Source organism: Thunnus maccoyii, chromosome 19 (genome assembly GCF_910596095.1).
Source record: "Thunnus maccoyii chromosome 19, fThuMac1.1, whole genome shotgun sequence".
Taxonomy (NCBI): Eukaryota; Metazoa; Chordata; class Actinopteri; order Scombriformes; family Scombridae; genus Thunnus; species Thunnus maccoyii.
In genome coordinates this window covers 11859996-11872795 of record NC_056551.1, presented here as the reverse complement: position 1 = coordinate 11872795, position 12800 = coordinate 11859996, and the positions used below count along the sequence as shown (strand labels likewise).

General features: G+C 37.1%; 1 protein-coding gene across 3 annotated transcripts in view; it reads right to left on the bottom strand.

The window, feature by feature from the left end:
- The window catches only part of LOC121885534 (transmembrane protein 132C-like), a 177871-nt gene that overhangs the window by 33852 nt on the left and 131219 nt on the right, over positions 1–12800 (bottom strand). For all 3 annotated transcript variants that reach the window (XM_042395079.1, XM_042395077.1, XM_042395078.1), the window contains exon 5: positions 6730–6919. In XM_042395079.1, coding sequence (XP_042251013.1) covers positions 6730–6919 — 190 coding nt within the window. The remainder of the gene's footprint in view (positions 1–6729; positions 6920–12800) is intronic.

The window sequence follows — 12800 nt, the reverse complement described above, 5'->3', positions numbered from 1 at the left end:
AGCGCTCTTCACTGCAGCTGCTGCAGTGAAGCTCTCTACCTCCGTGTATTCTGCTCAGAGCAGATGTACCGAACTTTCTCCACAGCAGCCACATGAGGGTCTACAGAAGCCCTGAAAGGAAAATTCTGGTGATCCATTTTCTAAGTCTGATCAAAATTGTTTTCCCTCCTGTGTTTATGACTTAAGAACAGTTTAAAAAAAAGGTTATGCCAGAATAATCTGTCTAAGTCACATTTTTTCACCTGTGAAAAAAGGTGAAAAAACAAAGTTTTGGAATTTTGGCACGAAGTGTTTGTTGTTATAATACTCATTTTGGTCACAAGAGGCTGAAGTGCACCACTACCTCATGTTCTAAATAGGACTAAAAGCAATCATAATGGCTTACCAACAGCTACAACCTAGGTTAAGTCGACTGCATAGTTATTGTTAGCTTACTGTAAAGTTAGTTGTGATGACGAGGACATTTCACCCCTTATAAGTGGGATGTTTTACCAATAAGGATTAAAAAAAAACCCCTTATGAGTGGGACATCTGGAGATAGTTGTTAGATATAATTTAGTAGAAAATTCCATAACTGTCTATACTGTAGGTAGGGAGATAATGGAGAGAGTGAAACCTCTGATCAGAATAGTCATTGTTATACATTGTGCTAACTTCTAGTGAATAGAATATTAGTAAAATTAAACTACCCCTCATTTTTATGGGGACCCCCTCTAGGACCCCTAGGGGGTCCTAGATAACCAGTGACTTAGATCAATCTAATTCACCCTTGAGGCCAGTCAGCTCATTTTCGTTTGTTTAATATTCCAGAGGGAAGTCCAGCATTCGACTTCTGGGTCCATCTTCCTTCATCCTTAACCTTACATAGCCTCCTCCTTCATGCCATATCGGTGAAGGAGGAGGCTATGTAAGGTTAATAAGCTTTGTTTATTTATTCAATTAATAAAATACTTAAATAAACTTGAACAGCAACTATGACGCTGAATGATACTGTCTTGTTTCACAGAATGACATCTACACACCGTTGGGGAGAAATTCAAAACTGATCAGCTGTGCGTAGGTAAGGTGTTATAAAGTATAACCCAAGCTATCCAAGCATATTGGAGCAGTGAGCTTAATTTGATTTTGTTGGCAGATGAAAGTGTTCAGAGAGAAAATAAGAATGTGTTGTTAATCTTACCTCATGAATACTTTTATGCAAAACACAGTAATGATCGTACAACGTGCAGTGCATTAAAAAGACTCAATTTCAGCTCACTCTCTCAATACATTATAATTATACATTTCACTTTCAGTAGTGGATTTTCCCCTTCCCTTTTGTCTTTTTACTTTTAGACCCTTCCCTTTGTTTGCCATGACATACGATATAAGGTTATTGCTGATTGGTGTAGAGTCATTTCATTCAAATGAATCATTCTTTCTCTTCATAAAAGGAAAAATAGGAAAAATACAATGTGCACATCTCAATGGTCCAAGCACACCTGAAAGTTCCATTGTTGGCCAAGTACCTGAACCTGATCAGGTGAGGACATGAAAAGTTTACAGCTTTTAAGTATTTTGTCAGGTTTGTACCTATATTTTTGGAGGACATAAACAGACATTTACAAAGCCTGATTAATTTCACTGTATGCAATCTCTTGTAGACAAGATATTACATAATTAAACCGAAGTCTGTTTAATGACAAGTCGGTTCCATATTGGTAATGCCAGCCAGGCAGTAAGCCAAATACTTAAAAGACCCCTATCATCAGTATCTAAGTAAATTTTGTTACTATGACATTTCTTTGCTAGAAAAAATGTTTCCACTCAGTTCGGCTTTTATGCACGCATAACCCAGTTGTTTCTGCCACAAGGTCTGTGGTCACCATGCATCCTCAAAGTTGATTTTGGAGAAGATTCAGATATCCCAAATACATTATCTATTTACTGCTCCAGAATGGATGGCACCCATGGCAAGTAATATATCAAGCAAGTATGCTTTGTAATACCACTTTACCAATTATTTTAGCAAAAACCATTGTCCATTACTTGATTCATCTTTCAGGCCTTTTCACTTCACCCTAAGCAAGAGTGGCTGTGATTTTGAAAACACTGTAGGTGGTTGGTGCTTCATAATCCTAACACCCCATGACTTAACACAGGGATGTTTTCAGTGTACAAGAGTTCATTTTTATCTTAAATGTCTGTTGCTCAACCTAATTCTCATGGTCAAATAATCTGTCATATGAGGATATTTATCACTAGAAAACTGCTGTTTGAAAATTTTTTTCATTTGCAGCACATATCATCATCAATTTGCATGTTGCAGTGTTCCCACTTCCCTTAAATGTTTTGTTTCTTACCTTTTTTTGATGAATTGTATATCACATTTTGTTTTATTAAAAATGAATGTTGCTGAATTTAAATATTATAAAATTTTGCTGAATGATACACTGAAAATCTCGTGTATGTTCAATTAATAAACATGTATAATAATACATATTTTGTCTGTTTTTTTTATTAGACTATACACAATTATATATGTTTAAAATCTAAACTTTAGATGTTGAAGTGCAAGTGCTTGTAATATTAAGCATTTTATGTTTCTGTTAACCTGAATGTTGCCAGAGAAATGTAAAAACAAATTGCCACAAACAGAACTTTGTTCCAAACTGGCAGCAAACAATAGAAACCACAGGTACCATACTTTTTTTTTTTTTAATCAAATATCACTACAACTGTTTTCCAGAATGCTGCCAGAACTTTGCTACAAAACTAGTTTGCATGCTGTAACACCAGAGGCTTGCCACAACTGTTTGCCAGAAGGCCAATTGTTTTGTAAATTACGCTTTTTAACAACTGAGTCACCCAGAATAACGTTGTCATATGCTACCAGTAAAGATGCTATTGGATGCTTTCATACCAAACACTGAAAATATGCTTCTTTAAAGACTGTTAAACTGTAAATAATATTCAAATGTAGAGTCCTTAAAGACTTAGTATAATGATGTCAGAAAAAAAAGTTTATTGTGGAATGTTAATGTCAGGAGTGTCATTTTTTAGCTTCAGTATCATTTAATTTGGTATAAATGTTTTAGTGCACCCTCTCTGAGCACAGCCAACTCTCAGTATGCTGAGGGGGTGTGGCCTTCTGTTGATTGACAGAGATATCAAGTTAGTATCATAATACATGAAAGTTTCAGTAAACAAATTCATAGTACCAGTGTGATCGGTTGCTATGAGAGATTAACGTTTGCTCATCAGTGCTAGCAGATGATGAATACATTGTGTTTGTGGATGTTTTTGAACCACTAAAAGTAACTAAAATGTTGCAAACTACTTTCATTACTTGTTTCTGGACTAACTAGCTAATATCCTTTACAACTTTACAACAACAGACTGATGACTGAATCAGGATACCCTGAGTAGAATATGCAATCTCTTCAAGGAGGCAGATTGGTTATTTGAAATGGATTGATTCTATTGATATCCAGATTAGATTAGTGCCAATTAAAATACATTTCTAGCCAAAAGAAAGACATGACAGTAATGTTACATAACTTACTAACACACAACACATGCACCTTGAGTGCATGGAGAAATCAAAACTCACTTGGACGAAAACATGCTTTTAGTCATATTTAGAACATGGGGTGGTGGTGCACTTCAGCCTCTTGTGGCTGGAACGAGTATTACAACAACAAACACTTAAAAAAAAAAAGATCCTTGCAAAGTAAATAAATAAAGAAATAAAAAATAAAAACAACAACGATGATGATAATAATAGTAATCATAATCATAATAATAATATAGTTCACCTGCCACAAATGAAAAAAAAGGAACTTAGAAAAACGATCCTGACAAAACTTTTTTTTTTTCACCCGACAAAACTTTTATTTCCACCTGTTTCAGAGATGAAAAAAAAAGGAAATGAGAAAGATTATCCTGGCAAAGATTAACCTGTTCTTAAATCATAAACACAGGAGAGAAAACAATTTAGATCAGACTTAGAAAATGGATCACTAGAATTTTTTTTTCACTTGCCTCTCAGGACTTTCACAAAGGCTTGTCTGACTCAAGTTATTCAGCGCCAGCGGCTACAACACAGAAGCCAGCAGCAAGTATCCCGCCATGAAGCCACACAAGCCTGCGGCTTACTGGACTTAACAAAGCAGAAAATTGATAGAATAAAACAATTTTATTCCAGATAAACCAGATTCTCTGGTTTATGTAAATTTAAAGCTGCTCCTTTTAACTTTCTCTGCATTAAAACCTAAGACAATATGATGAGGCATACAGTATAATGTCATATTTATAAACTCAATCACCTCACTGCTGTTGATATGCATTACAATGAAATGTCATCTACAGACCAGAAAACTTGAATATGAAGTTATTTACTTTATATTCTATGTATTTATTTATCTCCAACCATAGCAACCTTCTGCTTTTGGTACTTAGCTACAGTCCGTCAGACAGATGGATATTTTAATATATTGCAATTATATTACAATGCTGCCAAAAGCTTGTACAAACAGCTGCTAGGTGTTAGCTTAATTGTCACAATGTACTATTTTAAGGTACTTTAGCCTTGTACATACTGTAAATAATTAAATTAACTAAAATAAAAAAAGTTGGTGTACAATAAAAATTCTTCATCGCTAAGTGCTATATAAATAAAGATATTATTATTATAATAGTAAGAAGAAGAAGAATCTGTTCACAACAGAGGGAGTGGGAAAATGTGCCGCCATGTGTAGCTTCAAAGTGTTGGCATCCTTGTGCTCTCTCACTTGTGTGACAATCTTCTGGCCGCAAGACATTTTATAGACTTAATCTAGATGGTTTTATCCATCCATTTTTCACTGTCAGTATTGTTACTGCGCAGTATTTTGTCTTATGCTACTTTATTGATGTTGGCCTCTTTTCTCTATTTATTAAATAGAAGTTTATTAGAAATGCAATGTTTTGAAAAGCTACATTTGTAATTCAACACATTCTTTTGCATGATTTTACACGTGCACCTGTTGTCCACTATCTGTTGTCTCAACACTTAGTTTGTCTGTTTAGTAAATAAAAGTGACATTTCAACACTCACAAAGAGAGCTGTTTAATTTTAAAAAGATATTAAAATTTCAGAAATGAAGTCATGTCTCCAGGCTACTCTACTGGCCGGAAACCATAAATGAGTCACAGCTCTCTCACCAAACTGCCATAATAAAAGTTAAAGCCCTCGAAGGCATTTGATTTTTACGTGGCCATTATCAGCAAGGAAAATTAAAACTATTCTTATCTCTTTGCAGCATACTGAACACTTTTTCTTTCATCTTGGAAAAAAACAATTATATAACAATTTATCATGTTTACATAGTCATTATCATGACACAATTAGCAATCCGAAGCTACTTGCCAAATCATCCATTTTTGGACTGTCTAAATCCAAATTCAATTAACTTCTCAGTCAGCAAACTGAAGAGTGCTGCATTAACCAGATTATTGACAATTAAAAAGTGCAAGCTTTGTGTTAAAAATACTTGGGCAAGAAATTTTCAAAATGACCAATGGATAGTAGTAATTATTAATAGTAATAAATCATATTTTCTTCTAACACCATTAATAGAGTCTTAATTCTCCAATGTATTTGTCACAGCCAGAAGCAAGACCCGGCTATATAGCAGGTGTGTTACCATACCATGAAGAAGTCAAAAGCTCACAATGACGGACCATCCACAAAGAGCCTTGCAGTTATGTAAAAATAAAGCATAATGCAGAAGCTAAGAAGCCCTCGGCGCAGATCACAGGATGGTTCTTAGTCAAAATGAAATCCGTTTTTAGTCACTGAGTAGATTATCCAGCTTGCATGCCCAATATCAAACATACAGTATGTTAATTGTCTTTTCATATTCTTCAAATAGAATGTTCTTTAAATAGAAGCATTGTGTTTGTTCACTATCTATGTTACTCTTTAGACAAATGTTACAGATCTTACAGTCCAAGTAAAAGAAACCGTTGCTTAGTAACAAAAACTAATATCCTCGGAAATATATGATAATATGTGGGTGTTTTAAGTTCTATTTACTGTTAAGCTCATTCTGTCAAAATATGATTGTGGCCCCAATTTTAGGTCAGACAGTAATTTGATATGTTAACCTATGATTAAATAAAGTCTTCGTTTTTAATATTTGGTAAGAAAAAAAAAAAAAAAAAAAGAGACACATGACATCTTCCCTGGTGATGTTCTTCCAGACATGTGCTGCAGCTATCTACTTCCTGCTTGGTTTTTTTGCCTTCACACCCTTCTTTGAATAAGGGTGTGTGAAAGTAATTACATTTGAAATGTTCTAAATTGGAGCCAAAAGACTGAAGAACACCAAATAATGGTGGCTAGCTGGGTTTTTGTTAGAGGCTTTCATGGTTCCATTTGGTTTCTAGTAACCGAGACCTGACCCAGGACCGGAGTCTGGCCAGGGTCCCACTTATGTTAACTCTGAGCGTACTGACTATCTGCTCTGACTGAGTGGTGTGTCATCATCACAGAAGAAAAATGTGATGTTTGAGGCAACTGAATTGTGAAGTGCAGAGAAACAAATGACATCTAACACATACCCTCCGGTCAATCTGAATCAGGTATTCTCAGTGATCATAATGCCATTCCCTCAGTACCACAAAGAGCCATTGCAACACTTACAGAAACACAAATGTCTGCACACAAGCTTCCAACTTCCACATCTCAACCACCCACATCCTCACCATGGCTAATGGCACGATGCCACCCAGGTCCTGCGGTGCCAGGCGGATGAGGGTCTGCACCTCACTGGTCAGGGTGCGTGTGAGCGGATACTCCACCTGCCACGTCACCTCCCTTCCTCCCAGAGTCACCATCAGCCCGTTCACCTCCAGGTCAACCTGCAGGATGCGCTGGTAGCCTGCCGCCTCCACCCTGGATGGGGAAACATGTAGAAGATGTGTGTCAGGGGTGGTGGATTTAGATAAAACAGGGGAAGGCAGACAATTTGGGGTGGGGGGTGTTGGGCAAAGAAAGATAGATAGCAATTGGAAAGGCAAACTTAAAAGGATAACTAGATAAAAATAAGCTAGGAATCGACAAGGTAAAGAAAAGAGCAGGGACACAGATGATGTAAGGAGCAAAAATAAGACCATGGCTTAAAGAGAATGCAACAGGAAAGGACAAAAAAAAGGTTAAGATGAAAACATTGAGATTATGAATGAAGAGGGGAAACATGAGATATTGAGTGGAAAAAAGGAACAGAGAAGGTTGACAGGATGAGGGAAAAAAAGAATTGCATTAAAGAATGTGGAGAGAATGAGATCAAAGGAAAACAGAAGAGAAATTGGTCTTTATCTTTCAGACTCTCCTAAGACCTAAGAAAAACAGGAGCATCAGTTGTTTCAGCAAATGCCCATAAATAAAAGGAGGTTGCGTTCAAGTGACAGAGCCCTCTAGTGGAATTATGACTGTTTTCTGTCAGGAGCAAAGCAGGAAGTAGTGTAACGTTGTTATGGAGTCACAAAGTTCGCAGAGGGAGGATGTCAGAGTTTATGGATGGATGGCACAACAAAAAGTTGGACTTTAATACAGCAAACAGCTGTTCATTTCCTGCTTCCTATTAACTTAACCACCTCTTTTAACCACAATTGTTCACTAACTTTAACAATAAAATTGCTATTGTAACCATGACGACAAAAGTTCCCTAACCTTAACAAAGTATTTATATAGGAGACTGCTGTACATTTCCTACCAAAAGTCAATGTTGCTTTCTTTTAACCATGGCTGCGATCATTCCCTGACCTTAAAGAAGAAGTCATTTGAACCCAAACCATATTTCTCTAACCCTAACCTGGATGTTTTGGTTAGAACAAACTTAAACAACAACATTGTCAGATCATAAAACAGATTTATCTTTCCAGCAGTGATTTTGGAAGGCACTGTTCTCTCAATAGTTACGTCAGATCAGAAAACTATTGAGTGTGTGTCTGGAGGGTATGGACTAACGACGTATTGTGTTGTTTAATTTAGAGGAATTGTTGTTACCAGACACTGACAGGAGTATTTGCTGTTAAGAAAACAGGGCTGAAAAACAGGGACTGAGAAATTAATTGCACATTTTAGTCAGGTGTAAAGAAAACATTAACACACATTTGTGATTAGCAGAGTATGGTTTCCGGCATTCAATATTCACGTTGCTGGCAATTGTGAGAAAAAATATTTCTAAATCAGATTGTGAACAACACAATCATTCCTTATGCAACATGTAAGGATATGCCTATTTTCTCTCCTGATCTGATATCAAACTAATCGCAGCACTATTGAAATTCATTCTCACATCCATACAGAAGCATGATGTTGGCAAAATAAATAAATAAATAAAAAAAAGCAATTTATTTTTCCTCTTGCAATATGGAGCTTCTCTTGCAGAGATTGCCAGGGCCAAGCAAATAATTTTTCTCTCAGCTGATGGAGATGCAAACAAAGCAGAAAAACAATGAACGAAAAAAAAAAAAAAAATCCTCCAGATGTATTTGATTTGCTGAGGCACTTGGTTTGATCAGGCTGTTGTCTTTCCCTCAGGTGTTCTTTATCGCAGTGAAAACTTGATGTAGCACCTTTTCCAACAACCACACACAGATATATAGTATGGTACATGCTGTCTTAGAAAATACAATTCGCACTTGGAAATCTGGAAGTGGCACACAGAGGTAAGCATTTACATTGTGTACTTCTTTAGATGGCAAGTTAAAAGCATTTCAAACATACTCTTAAGAAAATAATCAAAGAAGAAATACTTTAGATGTATGTGTTTTAACTAAAATGGAGAAAACTTAGACTTAAGTATAAAGTTGTTTTTTTTTTTTTTTAACCATTCTCTTTATATTTCTGTCCTGAGCTGTATGCTTGTTGTTTGGTTGTCACACAATTAAAACAAAGCTGGAGAGAACCCAAATTGAGCATGAGGAGGGGGTGTTGGTGGCGAGGGGAGTAAGATCCAAGGTTTTTCTTGAACATATTTTGGCCAAGCCTGCATTTAAAAACTCCCCCCCGACTCCCCCTTCTGTTTTCACACTTCAGACGCTAGCTTCACTTCAAAGTACAGATTTAAGGATCCACTCTGGTAGAAAAGTGTAAGGGAGAACAGTTTTAGAGGCTGAAAATCAAGTGTGGATGAAAACAGCTTGAATAGCAATTCTGGGTCAGGCTGAAAAAGCTTTTCTGTTTCAATGGGTAATGTTCAGAATTATACTAAATATGTTTCCAAATGCCACGGAGAGAGAAGCTTTGGCTCGGGGGCAATCGTAGGTGAATATTGGTGTGAATGTGGCCACACAGCGAGCAGCGTGGAGAAACAAATCTGTTTGAACACAGAGGAATTATAGTATACAGGTGTACTGAGGTGTAGTAGAGCACAGTTGGTGGTGGTTTTTTCATGATTTTGCTCACACTGTTGAAAATTTTCCTTTGACTACCTTTCTTCTTTTACCAAAAACACATACATACACTTCTTTCCCACTAAAAAATACAGATGAAAAGAAAAGAAAGATTTTTTTTTTTTTTGACACTGGTGCATTTTTCACTTTACACTAAAGGATAAAGCTGGTGAAATTATATATGTATATATGTATATGACACCACATACACCATCCTGTTACCGTAAATACACAATACAGCTCTAAATGTGTATTAATCCACGGCTGAAAATAGTTCTCAACAAATGCAATATGTACTCCTGTTTGAGTAATGTTTGCTAAAAACTAGAATGCTCAGCTGTTTTAGAAATTCACTTAAAAAAAGTTAAAAGACTTTATGACCCATTTTTAAAAAAAGATTTACATCTTCAGTAGGAAGGAATAATTAGGCAGTTTTTTTCAGTATACAATCAAGACATTACTCCCACACTCTCATTACAAACACTTACGTTGCACTTTTTTATTCATGCTTTTGTTCACCACCTCATGTGGTGCCTTGCGTGAATTCTTAGGTTCGGTTCTGCTCTTTGAAATCCATTTCCTTTCAATCAAAGTTAAACATCAAAAGAAAAACAGAGGAACTGCTGAGAGCAAACATCCCACACAGACCCATTGATTGTGGTTCTATATGGTCATCTCTACTGTACTAACAGATTTGTTGAAAATCCCTACTTTTATGTGTATGGCCATGGACTGTAGCCATTATTCACTCTCTGGAGCTCAAGTCCATCCATCACTCTCTTTTCCTTTTTAAATTTCTTTCTCAGACAGAAATTCAGAGCACTATGGAGCCGCAGTGGGATATCGTCTACTGCCTGACAACATGCTGGGCTCAGGGGTAGCGACTGCAGTGATTATGTGGTTTACGCTTATGGTGTACAATTACAGCCAAATCAATTATCTGCAACAGACAGTCCTGCTGCAAACAATCAGGGCTCGAATGCTGAACACCACAATACAACTCACCCAGTTCAATTTGTCTTTTTCTCTTTTGTCTTTATTATTGTGTCTTTTTCCTGTCTTTGGTCTTTCTCTCTCCATCTCTCCCTCCCTTTTAACTAAATCCTCTTGCTCACCTGCAGTGTCATGCTGCTCCCAATAGAGGGCAGTGCTCTCTCTGTCTGTCTGTCTCTCTGTCTCTCTCTCTCTCTCTGTCTATGTCTCTCTGACTCTTTCAATCACCCTTTCAACCAGCGTGTGTTTGGGATGATGAATGTCTGCAGCCCACCGGTTGGAGAGGTCAGCCTGCTTCCTCCATGTCTCATTAGAAACATAACCGCACCGTGTGCCCTTTCCCAGCATTTACCATACAATTCAATACACTCACTGGCAACTATCACTTCTCCTGCCCTTATACGTGGACAGGGATGAGAGCAAGAGGGTGGACACAGAGACAGAGACAAAATACTGAGCGGAAACGGGGTTAGAAGGGCTACAATAAAAGTGAAATGTCTGCTGGCATCACAGAAATGACTGTGCCTCTTCAAAAGCAAACAGTGACAATGCCCTGGTATCATAGCAGGTTTGTTGTGGTGAAATGAGGTGGAAAAACGGTCATGTCATTTTGAGGAGGCTTTTGAGGTATCTCCATTTGTCAGTTGTATTGTTGGGTGTGAAAGTACAAACAGAACAAGGTAAAGCAATCCACTCAGAGGAAAATACGCTCACACTTTCAATTCTTTAAGATACATTTCAAACACACCCTTGTAGTAACAAAGGTGCTCTGAGCAGGGAAGAAACAGCATAACAGCAAAAAAAAAAGACAAGAATGGAGTTCCTTTTGTTCAAAAACAGGAAAATAAAAGTGGAGCTGAGGAACACAAAAGCCCTGTTAAACATGCAGCCATGTTTTTCTCTTTTCACTCTTAACACCTCGGTGGATATCTGGCTCTGAGAAAGGTAGTGAAAAAAAAAGTATGCTGTCTCTTTTGGAGACCCGAGGGGGTTCCTTTCATGCGCAGCAGTGATTTGGTTAGCACTGACAACAATGATACATCAAAGACCTGAATCTATTTCCACACAGTGAATCGACAGCGAGTCGCGCAATAGTAAGAGAGACAGAGGGAGGCGTGTTTGTAAGATTAATACCTCAAACAAGTCTATTCAATTAAAAGTGGATTTTTTTTTTGCACGTTACAGGGGCCAGAAGATGGCCCCCCTGTGTGTATGTTGACTGGGTCAGGCGAACAAGAGAGGAGGACATCTGCATGACAGTGCATACCAAGTAGGATGTGTTGAGACGGATACCCAGAATTCCTGGTAAACTCACACTGACTGAAAAAATATTTTATATAACTTACACATTGTTGCTGTTTATCTATCAGCAGCTGGAATCTTCGCTGTAGCCTGTTTTATCTACTGTAAGGCCTGATGTTGGCAGTCTGGATATTTTCCTCTAGATTTGTATGGTTGTTTCTGAATGAAAAAGACAGATATGACTTTACAGCAAGATGGTTTTACTTATGAAGCAAACACTTATCATTACTTGTAGTTAGATTTTTTTTTACCTTTTGATTACATGTTTTGACCATAAAATGGTGAACAAAGCCCATCACAGTGAGCCCTTGGTGACGTTGTCAGATGGCTTGTTTCATCAGTAAAACAGTCAACAATTCCACATATATTTTATCTACAATGATTTAAACCACAGAAAAGCAAGCGTCTGTGAAGTTAATGTGACTTAATAATGGTTTAATTTTCTGTTTAACAATTAATAGCCTAATTGTTTCAGCATTACTTTATTTCCTGTCGCAATTTGAGTTGTTGATGCAAACCTGTTGGTGAAAAGAAAAAAAAAAACAGGTGGAGAAATTATATGGGCAGTAGCACAGTTGCCTTCGTCTTAATTGAATCCTGACATGCGAGACCAGAAGTAATTCACTAAAGTAGGTGTGACGATGGGCAGGATGAGCAACTTCTGCTGGCCATCTGTCTTCACAAAAAGATCCACCTCCTGGTTTCATCTGTTTTTTTGTGTTAGCCAAACCTTCTTTTTCACAGCTGAAAGTGTAAAACTTTCATGAAAATTTATTTGAGGGTCTAAAAACTTGAGAAAGAACCAAACATTGATAATGAGTGACCACGATGTTTAGTCATGATTCAGTTGGGAGACCTGCATTGGGGAAGATTCTAGGAAATTTCAGGTAATTTGGGGATTTTTCTCCATCCTGTGCACCTGCCATTAAGACTTTGTGATGTGCAAAAACTTTGTCAAAGGGTCTAAAAGGTGAAATCTCAGAAAATTGAATCTTTACTGTTTGCTCATTTATTCATGTTTGAATTTGAAAAGTTAAACTGATATTGTAGGTGTTAAATGGACCTGATAAGCTTTTTGTCAT